Here is a 12,519-nt window from a genome sequence, read left to right as displayed (position 1 = left end):
TTTCCGTTTTGGTTAGTCTGCCAGACTCGTAGTCTGTTTGCATGCGATGACCGAAATGAGATTCGTGGCTGTCTGGATTTCATGTCGGTAGTTTCAACCGAAATGAAGCGGTTGCGGGTGATGTAAACACACCGCAATGAGATCCTAGCAACAAGATTAGCCTTAGTGCTAGTAGTTTGTGGTCTATTTAAGTATTTATTTATAGTGTAAGAGAAAGAGAGAACTTGAACATTGCATCAGTGCAATAGCTTTGTGTTTTTGAAATCATAATGATAGATATTTTCAACTGGGACTGGAATGCTGGTTGTTTAATTTAAGTGAGCAATTAGCAATTGCGAACCAGCAATACAAAGTCACTCTCTCAATTTTGGTGTGAAATGTATGATTCATACCCACAGATTTCTAAGCTGGCTTTTCAAGTATTACTGCCCTTCGCTACGACGTATCTAAGTGAGAGTGATTTTTCAGCTCTTCTGCATATGAAAACGAAGGAAAGAAATAGAATGGATGTGGAAGACTACAGAGACTGGCTCTGTCTAGCACGCAACCTCGAATTTCACGGTTAGCTGCAGACCTACAAGGTCAACCATCGCATTGATTTGTCAAAATGCAAGAAAACATTTTTAGTGCTGCCTTTTGTTGTAGGCTATTATTTGTTAATAGTATACTTGCATTTAGGAAAGTTAATAAGTGGGGGTCGCGGTATCTACGAAAATTTTTAAAGGGGGTCACCAAGACAAAAAGGTTGGGAACCACTGCTCTACAAGTAGCCTATGCGAAACTGCCAGGATTAAGCTCTGCAAGAAGCTTTCCCAGTCCGAGGATAAAAGATTCAACCAATCAATCAATCAAAAGCAATTGTCCCCTCTCTTGCAAACAATCCTAAATATACTTTTTGGTCATTGTGGCAAAGGCTTCACATGTGGTCGGTCGGTTGGTCTTGCATACTATTGTCGGTTTGACTCTATACTTCATACACATTGCACAAATGCACAACCGAAGAAAACGTAGAAAAATAAGTTATATTTCGAGCTGAAAACGCAATAGTAACCAAAACACCAAAACTGATATTATGCTGCATACAATACATAGGATGGGACTATGTGACAGAAGAGACAGCGCGACACAGATTCTTTTGTTTGTTTCATAATTACATTGAATTAATGGAAGAACAGCAAGAGTATAGCGGCTGAAAAAAACCAAATCATCGACAAAAGTAAGGTTAAATTTACAATGATACAAAAATGTAAAGCATTTTGAAGCTCACTGCTTTATTGATCAATAGGCTTTCATTCTGTGACTGACAAATGTTTTCTTAAAAGTTGTGTTGGTTTTGGGTAGATGTATCGTTTAGTCATTTACGCCAACATAACAATGCCAGTCAAAATGCAAACAAGAAAGCAATGTTGCTAAAACTTATCAAATACGTTCATGGCATTTGTGTTGAAAAGACGAGCTAAGCCAGGGACAGTTATTGCATTGTTAGGGTCTGAAGTTGGGAGTAGAAAAAGTGATGACTAGGAGTGGCCAGGATAGGCTGTTCAAAAATATTATTTCTTTCAGTTTAAAATCTTTTGTTCTGGTTTTGTTTCAAAGGAAATGAAATTTCGCTTTGTTCTAAATTCCAAAAGATTTCACAATTGTTCAGGCTGACGAGTGTTCAGCAAAATAGTTTGAAACATTTCGTTTCGACACAAAACTCTTTGTAACAATTTTGGTTTCGTTTGGCTGAAAAAATACTTTGAACAGCCCTCGATAAGACATCAACAAACGTCAATCAATATTCTCAATCAAGTAACATTATCTTTCAAGTCAACATGTGTTTTAAGCTAACCCTGAACTGATAAAAAGGTAATTGAATGCAATTTAAGATTTGAATAACCTGATAATGCATGTCCGTGTACCGGTCCATAAAATCAAGATGAAACATTTTTTTCTTTGTAAAAGCAAGGGAAGGACACAATTGAGGACAGGCAATGAGCCACTGTTATAAAATCTGTTATGAGTTTGTTGTGAGACATATCAGATACACCACAGCACAAATGTAGACACTTTGAAATTTGCAGTCAAAGCAAACACAAAAAAGCAGCTTCTTGAAAAACAAAAATATCTTCAACTTAATTAATATGTTGAAACGTTTTGAATCGACTAAAAATGCTGTATTTTACAACATACGTACACAGTCAAAAATATTAATGATCTGTCACAACTACAAATAAGAATGTGAACTGGAAGCAAAACTTTTCGAGCTTCGCAGTATAATCAAGCTGCTTTAAAAAGTGGTGATCACCTTTTTCTTGTAAAGATATAGGCTACCTGCCTTTCAGCGTAGCAGCTAACGGTCTACCCCGTGCTTTTAATATGGAAAAAATAGTTCTTGGCATAAATATTGTTTAAAGAGATAATAATTTTAAGTACACGGTTAAGTCCTTTTAAAGATGCTGTCATGCTTTTAGAAAGCCCACTTTTTAAATTCCTAAAAAAATTACAAAAACCCACAAAAACAAGAAATAAAAAATGGTTTGTTTACACCCACTAGATCCCACGCACCAAAAGATATCAGCACCACAAAAATGAATTGTGTTTTCAAAATACCCTTTAATTTTAACACAATTTTAGTTTGCACTTATTTGAGCTTTTTCCTTCTTTTTCATTTACAGAAAGGTTATTTGCATCGTGCATTCTTTTGTGGCGTTTGTCAAATTTCCATCTGGCAACCCTTATTCTCTGTATCACCCCATCGTAGAATAATAGTCAACAAATTTGCAAAAAAATATACAGAAACATCATAATACTGACTGCCGTATTAACCCCGTCACCAAATCAGATCGATTCAACGTTTACAGACGTTGAATCAACGTAAAAAGGCTGATTTACCAATTGGGAAATTACGCGAAAACAAACAAACAATAAATAAAGATAAACATCCAGCAAAGTAAACAAGTGAAAAGAACAACATAAAAGCGATGCATTGCGCGATGAGACCTATTTTGAAACAATCAAAACGAAAGCAGCTAGCAACTATGAGGCTGAATTTCAAAACATGGTAGGCCTTACCTACTTCATCATTTGAAAGCTGCCAAGTTGAAATAAAATAAAAACAAATGAGCTAGAAACTATAAAATGCCAACCAAAATCATCGCAGTGATAAATAGGGACCGATCAATCATTTCAAAACATCACAGTCATGTAGTCTAATTTTTTTTCTATTGTCGACCACATTTGACGCACAGAAACTGCGTGCAATCAGACGTTATTTTTTTTCAAATTTTGCTTAAAAATAAAGGCACAAGCATTGTCATGAAAGCTACGAACAAGATTCTTGTCACAGATTTTTGCTACTACAAATTGTTTCTGAAATATAGCGACAGAAATTTGAGAAAACGACTTGTGCAGTGCAATCCTCCATTTCGATATGAAAGGCAAGCAAACTATAATGACTGGAATCAAGTACTGGAATCACCTTAAATCCAGCTTTAACTGTACGAGTGTCTTTGATGCAAGGGTAAGTCGATATAAGGCCTCAGTAGATGCATGAGGTTTCAAAAGGTTTACAAAATCGATAATAGAAAGATGAATAGGCCTACGGTTCGTTACTAAAATAGTTTGCCACAGCAAGAAAAGTATTCTTGTTTCTCAACATGAGAAACACTTGTCCAAGGTCCAGCAAGGCAACGATTATTTTCGTTGTAATGATGTAACGATAAAATACGTTTTTTGCAGAAAAAAGCGCATGTTCGAAGTGAAGTGGCAAGAACGACTATCGGTTTGCTTCATTGCAAAAAATCTTTGCAAACTACATAACTAAGCAGCATGAATGCCATGGGATAGGAGTAGTCCCGCTTACAGCCACATTCAAGAGTAAATCCGAACACTGAGTTTTGTGGACTCGAACTCGTCTTTGACATGTGAGCCAAAGTGTGACGCTTTAAACGCGTCCAAGCATGACGCCTCTCAATGACTTTCTCATCAACTTCCATCTACGTTACGTTCCCAATTCTCACGCAACGACCCACGCATTTTTCGAGATGAAGTTCTGTTGATCAAATGATGTCTTTGGGCAGAGCGGAATTGTGAATGCGCTTTTCTGGGACGCAACCCACGGCACTTTATATGATTGGTACGGGGGCCAAGTCCATTCTTTTTAAATTCTCTACACACCGCTCGAGCAGCATTACTTTGTAAATCGGCTCTTTTGTCCCCGGGAACTCTGAAAAACGTATAGAAATCTAATATGTTGAAAGAAAAAGCTAACTTGACAGAACAAGTCTAACCATTTACAATAATATGTCAATTGTCTCAGCTAAAAAGTCAAAACAATATTTAGAATTGATAAATATTCTATTGTAGCTGAGATAGGATTTTTGCTGGATGGTTGCAGCGTCTCCAGGATATCATCAGTTGTTGGAGCAAAGCAACAAGCCCAACATTATCAACGTTTTATAAGTTGAATACAATTGTATGACTGACTTCTTCGAGATACTTATGCTGGTCTTCAACACAATATGAAAACTGTCACCTTCTTTTGGCTTTACGGAGACTGCGGGTGTTTGCAATTTTTTTTATCGTAGGCTACACCATATGAAAAATCAAGATGGTTGTACAATTTTCGTTTATACAAGCGCATAATTTTCGGTCTTAGAACAAAACAACACCCAGCAAAAATATCCGTATTCACATGCTGATAGTTGCAGTGGTATCTACAAGTGTGCGAAAAAGCTTTGTCGTCTGCACTTTCTATGACAATAATCCAATTTAAATTACGCTCACCCTGACAAGGAATAGCATGGTACAAAGCAAACAGTCATCAGTGTTGTTGCTTCAGGGCAATGTTCCATTTCTGTCCAAGCTTGGTTTACGTTGTTCCAACATTGGTATATGGAATGCCTATGTCAAAATTCAATAAGAAAAATGCTAACTTCAGTCTGTTGAAGCCTGGACATGCATACGACCTTGTAAAGCTGAAATCACGCCTAAGAAAAAGAAACTTTTATCACAGATTAAAAAACACAAACGCGTTGGAAATGACTCTTTACCTGATGCCAGCTCCGCATTCCTTGACGAGGCATTCGCTCCAGCCTTGCAATACCAGGGATGAGTGGGTGACAGAACGTCTTCTTCTGGATGGAGCGGAATCATCCGTCGGAACGGGAATCGTAGCGGAACTTTTCCTCTTGTTAGCAAGCATGACGTGATGATCGGTGACCGATGTCGGTTCCTCGATACCGTTGTTGTTAGGTGGCGGCAAAGTCAAAATGAATTCTTGCAAGTCATCGTCACCGTCCAAATATTCGTTGTTTATGGACTGGTCATAATCATCGTGTTCCGCATCACTGGTCGCGACATCTATCACGTCGTCGACTTCCTCCACTATGACGTCATCGTTGGGCATGCTGCCGTCTTGATCGGTTGCGTCGCTGACCTCGCCCGAAGTCACATTGATTGGGGGATTGATGATGATATCATCATCGGTCGATGACGTAATTTTAAGGTCACTTTGAATTGCCAAAATCTGTAAAAGAAATCACCGAAAACATGTAACTGCAAAACGTAACAAAAAACAAAGGGGGCATAAAAGTTTTACGTTTTGTAAGGTTGTAGAATTGCAAATTAAGTTCCGGAAGCCAGCTTTTGCATTACAAACACAAGTCTGTGTGTTGGGAAGACTTAAAGGGCATGCCAGGTAGAAAATTGAAAATTTCTCATTTACATTTCGTGATTAAAGGTAGATATTGATTGTTTGTCTCAAAACAATACTTTGTGGCTGAGCAGTGAGCACAGCTGGAGTTAAAAAGTTTCGCGTCATCAACATCTGATCAAACATTTCCTTTTCAACGCATGCAAAGGCAATTAAATCCAACCGTTTCTTAGACCTCCTTGTATAGAAAGGTGTTTTTAATTTAAGCTGGTGAAAATAAAAAATAGAGACATCTTCATAGATGAAATGCTTGCATAAATGTCATCAAATCGTTTTTATAGGATGGCGTACGATTGACAAAAACGTGACATTTGTCATCACAAACTGACCGTTTCTTTAAGTTCGTGGTTGGAGTTGCCAGTGATGTTTGCAAAAGCTGATTCTATTGCAACGTTAGGCGGCTTTTTGTGAACAGATTTTCCAGAAGTCCCCTTGCTGCTTTGCTTCGACAAAACTTTCCTGCACGATTTGCAGCAAAGCTTTCTGTAACTTCCGATTGCGCAATACTGGGCCAAATTGTCCACACTGCAGAAAATGGATTGGTCTCTGACGCAATCGTCCGCTGTAGCAAAAAAAAGGTCATAAGCATTTACTGTGGAGAAACACATTGAACTGATAAAACAGACGATTAAAACAATATCAGCAGGAAAAAAATTGAGTTTTAGAAACTACTCATTAGAAATCGCTCCCAATTTCTAACCATGTGCATAGCAGCTTGGTAGAGCATGCGTAAAGCTGATGCAGAATTATCTAACTAAAAATAAAATAATTCTGAATGAAACCATTAGCCTATAAATTAAAATTCAAATAAACCAATTTATGCTACCAGAAACACAATATAAATCAGAAATTTTAAGAATTTCCAATTCTACGCCGACAAATGTAAAGCAGCTTTACCATTTATCAGCAAAGATACGCAATGATGTTAAATCAAAAAGCCCAAATTGGAAGCTGTAATAAGACGAAATACTGAAATGCTGTCTTATACCTATCGCTGTGGTTGGGTTTGAAGTGGTAGTGCTCGTCGTAGTGGTGCTTAGTGTAACTGCGACTTCAGCTGAGACATTAAAGGGTTTGTTAATAATGCACAAGTGACAGCAATGCTGTGATGTTTATGGGAAGGACCGTTTACACTTACTCGAAACCAAGCAGCAAAATTCTCATCTATTGAATGACAGATCCTGTTACCAAAAATAAAACAAAAAAAACGCTAAAATGTTCTTTGCGTGTAGATTGATGCAGTGCAAACGGCCCTTAAAAGCAAAGTGGACAACATGCAAGATTAAACAGTTGTTAGCATTATTCGGATATTTGCCAGGTCTAACTTTCCATGCAATATTAGACAACGGTACTTCAACATAACACTTTTGCAACTCTATTCGTCCATCTACTTACACTCTACAGTGTAGGGTAGATAAGTTCGTAAGATAACTCAGAGTAGATAATTTAGAAATACTTGAAGTTTGATACATTGAAGCAGCTACGGAGCTTTCTTCGCATTTCAGTATCAAACGAGATAGCAGGTAAACGTCTACGTTTGTATGTGTTTCTCATCAGCATAATGCAAAAAAAACATCAATACTTTTACGTTGCATCAACGTAAAAATTAAAAGCTAAAATTTTTGTGCAGCAATACTGTGATAGTGCCAAGGCAACAGAACGCCTGCAAATAAGCTGATGTAGAATATTATTTATTCAAAATGCCTTTACCTATACAAGATGCACTTTCGCAACTTTGTACATTAATAGGCCTTTCATCTGTGCAGGCTGACGGGTTGAAAGCTCTTGGTATCCCCAAAGCCCGACATATCACTTGGCGACGCTGGGTGCCTGGTCCACATGTGGCAGAACACTGAAAGAAACAGAAAGTTGTCATCTTTGATTTCGTGTTTTCTTTTCGATACATAGTGCATTTAAAGCAGCTCTGAAATTGTTAAAGACAGCTGACATTAAAGGGTAGGTTACGCTATTGATCTCAAAGTGGGTTTTTTTGCCGCAGCAGCATGCTAGATGCCATTTTTGCACTGCGCCAACTAACCAAAAAGTACAAAAAAAACAAGACAACTGGTCGAGAGCTTGAATTGATGAACAGAAAGCGTGAGGAAAACTTACATCAGACCAAGCACCTTTTCGCCATCTAGGAGGACAAGGATGGGGATAGCAGATCTTCCGAGGAATGGGACGCTGGTTATTTTGACAGGAGTTGTCGTTAGTGACCCGAGAAACTCCCTGGTGATTAACTTGATGGCAAGTGACGTCACGACGCTGAAAACCCTCTGCCCCACATGTTTTCGAGCAGGGGCCCCAGTCTCCTGTTTCCCATCTGGTAAAATTAAAACTAGTAATGTTAGAATTAGTTAAATTCTGACTAAACGTTAAAAAATCCAAAGAATTTGCAATGCGTTATTCTCCAACCATTACCAACACAAAATATTATGTATTTAATCTTAAATTTACAATTTTAGGAGTCAACTGCATAGGCAAGTGGAGGTTCGACACCGCTCAAGAGCATGTGACTGTGTCTTTGGCAAGGCACTTAAAGACATGCTTGAAGGTGGACACGAAGATTGGCTTTCTTGCCTTCTCCCGTTCACTTAACTTAAACCTTCAACTATCGGGTGTAACCTTGGATACGACAAAAATACGATACAAAACACAGAATTGCTACTCACAACAACAAAAGTTTTATAAAGAATAAAATTGTCATCAAATTACTAGTTTTAAGACACAGAACCATTGGAAACAAAACCAGCAGTCACTTTTCACACCGCTACAGTGAAGAGACGACCTACCTTGAGATGGTTCTGCATTCCACCCGGCAAGTCTGTCGATTCGATCTTGGTGGTTTTCCTCTGCAATTCCTCTTGCTGACCCACTTTTTCCCAGTTTGACTCCTGCACCCGTACTTGGCTCTCCTGGGTGGAAATTATACAGTGAACAAATAGGAAACGTTTGATGTCAATTAAACTGAAATCATAAAAAGTTAAGAATAATAATAACTGGAAATAACATCCCACAACCAAGTAAATGATGAAGATGTTTGATAGGACCATTAGGAAGACGACGTCTATGAAATCGGACACACTTTGTGTAATATTGAAACGAATATGTTTAAAGGCCGCATAGAAATCCAAAACAAAAAGCAAAAAAAACAACGCTCGATTCCGCAATAAATGGGAATTTTCCTTGTAGACTGAAGAGGAAACCGGAAGATAGAAATAAAAGAAAACAGCGCAGCAAAGTTGGCAAGAGGAGGAAAACTAATAAACTTAATCAGAAAAAAAAAAAACGTTTTTCATAAGAACTTGACATCCGTACTTGTGGCCGGAACCGCAGCTCCCGGAACAAGGACTCCATCGCTTTATCTCCCACCGATACGTGTCTCGTGGTTTAGGAACGTCGTTGACGTGAGCGACGTAGCTGTAGCGAACAATCGCTTTCACGTTACGCCGCTGGATCAACAACTAAAACGTAAAAATTGACGTTTCGCAAAATGACAACTAACCGATGATGTTAAACAGTCCTATTTCGCTTTTGAAGTTACACTTCTAATCCTCATAAAAAATAAAACGCGTTTAATGCTGACTTTAAGTTATGCTATAGTTTTGACCAGAACATAGTTTTTTTTTCACTATATCTAAAAAAAAACTATTTTCAGTACGTTACCAGCCACTAAATGACAAGGTCAACAACAAAATTAGTCATTTTTACATTGATTCAACGTCTGCAGATAGTAAAAATTACAGATTTTGTTGTTTAGTTAGGATGGTAGGCCTACCGTTTCATACTAGAAAACAGCCTCACCAATAATATCACGTCCGAATTGATAGGACCAAGACAAGTGATCGTTTCTTTGCCTTGCTGACTGTCATAAGTCCACATGGATCCTGAGTGGATGACCTTTCTTGGGGTTTCGCTTTCAGGAATTCTTCGGGCTTTGGCATTCAAAAAATATCTCTTGTCTGCCCGAGACTTGAGTGCTAGAAAGATGTTAAGTTACATCAAATTAAACGTACGTTAAGTGAAGCATTGCCAATACAGTAACAATGATAGTACATTTGCGCAAGCACTGGATGAAAAAGGTGAAAGAAAATTGAATTACAAGAGACATTATGCAAATGGCTTGCTCACATGCGCAAGATCAATCAATCAATAGCGACTGACTGGCGCAAAAATCATTTAATAGAAATACAATATTGCCCGTCGCAACGTGAGGCCAACGTGTACTTGTATAGTCGTCTGCGAAGGGTGGAAGATTGCCCCCAATTCTCCGAAGATTTGTGGTTCGCGTTAACACGCAATCACATGATGAGACTTGGCAACAACATTCGCGGTCATAGGAGTATACGAAAAATTTATAAACGAAGGAAGAAGCTTCATATCGAAACAAGACCAAAAAACAAAATAACATGATTTTCAAAATCAAGTACAAAGCCATTCAATGACTGATATTTTAAAAACTGGTATAACTTTATATTGGGTCAACGCGACTTTAGTTTAATTTCCCAGGAGATAAAGTCATCTCATGGTTTTACATGACTGATTACACATTCTAATTTCTTTCGTCGATTTTACGTCACTTATCTTGAAAACAACTAAAGTTTTGGAGATAGTTTTCGAAATTTGCTTCATTAATGTAGATTTAAACGACCTGTTTAAGCCTGATGCTGCGGGTTCGCTGTGGATCAGGCTAAAACAGATCGTGCTTTTACCAGCAACCATGCTGCTAAAAGCGAAACTCAATCTATTGTTTTAGAAATTGCTTACCCAAAAGATTGGTATTGTCAACCGGAGATACTTCTTGAATTCTGATGTGTCGAGCTCCAGAAGGTATTTTATACAACTTGATGTAATCTAAAAGAAAGAACACGATTAAAACACTGGCGCAGCCGCGCAACCATATCCTGGTCTAAATCGAGTTTCAATTTTAACTTTGGATTTGAACTATTTTTCTATATCAATAAATTAAAACACGAGATTAGAAATTACGGCATAGTAAGATGACATAGGTATGCCCCCAAAGGCTGAAGGAAAACGATAAGCTCAGACCTAAACTAACCAGGGCGGGGTGACATCCTGGTGCGTCGGTTTAGAGTTAAACTGGTGTCATAAGCGTACATTTGCCAAGATGCGGAGACATAAACAACAGTAGCGTTGCCAAGTTTTAAAAACATTTTCAGTTGATATTATTATTATGCAAGTAGCCATGTCCGTCTTGTTCACTTGTCATGGCGCAAAAAGGAGGCAAAGGCGTCACCAACTCGGTGCCTATGTGTTCTAACGTGAGTCGCTTTCAGGTCATGCATTGGATTGGTGTAGCGCAAATTCACATAAGCTGGCAACCCTTGGGCTGAGCGAATTAATTTGGTGTCAAAAACTTGATCGTCTTTAAAACATCAAGGATACGTTTTATGAGTAACGCAAAAGAATTTAAAGTGAACGCTAAGTAAACATACTCAGCAAGCTATATATTTTCTTCCATGCTTGTCAATATTAAGTTGTTGTGCTTTGTAAAGTATTTTTAACTCAAGTGGAAACTTAATTCCAGTGGTCATCCCTCAGAGTCAAATCCTATGGCTAAATATATTTGACCTGTTTTAAGGCCCTAATTATAATTTATCAAATTCTTCTTGGATCTACACTCCTTTTCAGCACAAAGGACTGACGTCACACATTAAAGAGTGACGCACCCAAAAGCATCTATTCAATTCATTCAGACAATAAACAAAAGCCCTCAATTTTATAGACCATGCTCGGAGTTGTTAATGAGTGGTCCTAAATTAGACACTGGTAGGTGTGGCCCAAGTATCTACGCAGTGAATACTGCATATAACGTTATTATGTGCAAAATTATCAAATGTAGATTGTTAGGCTGGATACGTTACGTATTTATTGGATTTTTTGATGTTTTTACATAAATTTACATTTAACGACTGTGGTGTGACACTGTGACAGGTGTTGTTTAAAAATCAAGCAAACTAATACATAAATAAAGTAATACCAAAATATACATTAAAAGACACGTTTTCTGAACACAGAAGTGCATTGTTATTTATCACAATACGGAATACGTCAGGATATGGAATATACACCTAACAGCTGTACACTGCTACGATTTGTTATTAAAATACATTAAATTAGCGTTAAAACTAAAAATAGCTTTTTTTCAACGCTCACTGTTCAGTTTGCGGTTGACTCTTTTCTTCACTTGGCCGTGTATGTTCCTGCACTGCCGGCCGTCGCCTCCGCAAACCCCGCAATCATCTTCACGGCGAGTCGATCCTATCACTTTATCGCATCCGATCTCCTACAGACAAACTGTGATCAGCCTCCAAGTAAAGCGCTCGATTTCGGTGATAACGGTCGTGCCAAGTTCAACGCCAACTTTACTGGACTTCAAAGGGTTGCGGTTAGTGAAAGCCGCCAAGTTCGTGCCACAGAAGAAAATAGGGTTGAAAGAACGTTTGGAAATAATGCATGTTTTGTTTTACCGTAATGTTGCTTCATTGTACTTGAACGTTTTAAAACTTGCAAACGTTTTTGTTCACTAAAACAGTTTTATTATTGTTGGTCATGGTAAAGTGAATTATCTGTTTCATCGTGTTCTAATTTCAAATGCAGAGACGTTAAACTGTGTAAAGTAGTGAGTATCTATTGCTGAAAATTTAAAGCAACCGTTGAGACGGTCAATTAACATGTGAAGCGGTCGTGGCCTTATTAGCTATAGATATGTACTTTTTTTTATCTAAACAACATGCACGCTTTGACCTTTTTGAGGATTTTTTACTTAATTATAGTGACAGTGCAGCGTATCGCATAGT

At 38.0% G+C, this 12,519-nt stretch overlaps 1 protein-coding gene across 1 annotated transcript in view; it reads right to left on the bottom strand.

Annotated features, from left to right (window-relative positions):
• Positions 1 to 1,003: 1,003 nt before the first annotated feature.
• LOC145764343 (A disintegrin and metalloproteinase with thrombospondin motifs 3-like) overlaps positions 1,004 to 12,519 on the bottom strand; it is a 39,788-nt gene continuing 28,272 nt past the window's right edge. The window contains exons 15-25 of the mRNA XM_082575960.1: positions 11,876 to 12,005; positions 10,466 to 10,552; positions 9,503 to 9,678; positions 9,017 to 9,162; positions 8,491 to 8,613; positions 7,811 to 8,021; positions 7,409 to 7,550; positions 6,028 to 6,260; positions 5,037 to 5,512; positions 4,771 to 4,887; positions 1,004 to 4,210 (exon numbers count right to left, since the gene is read on the bottom strand). Coding sequence (XP_082432086.1) covers positions 3,970 to 4,210; positions 4,771 to 4,887; positions 5,037 to 5,512; positions 6,028 to 6,260; positions 7,409 to 7,550; positions 7,811 to 8,021; positions 8,491 to 8,613; positions 9,017 to 9,162; positions 9,503 to 9,678; positions 10,466 to 10,552; positions 11,876 to 12,005 — 2,082 coding nt within the window. The 3' untranslated portion in view covers positions 1,004 to 3,969. The remainder of the gene's footprint in view (positions 4,211 to 4,770; positions 4,888 to 5,036; positions 5,513 to 6,027; positions 6,261 to 7,408; positions 7,551 to 7,810; positions 8,022 to 8,490; positions 8,614 to 9,016; positions 9,163 to 9,502; positions 9,679 to 10,465; positions 10,553 to 11,875; positions 12,006 to 12,519) is intronic.

This window comes from Aplidium turbinatum, chromosome 2, assembly GCF_918807975.1.
Source record: "Aplidium turbinatum chromosome 2, kaAplTurb1.1, whole genome shotgun sequence".
NCBI classification, from domain to species: domain Eukaryota; kingdom Metazoa; phylum Chordata; class Ascidiacea; order Aplousobranchia; family Polyclinidae; genus Aplidium; species Aplidium turbinatum.
Note: the sequence above shows the minus strand (reverse complement) of the source record. Positions and strands in the feature narration are given on the sequence as shown.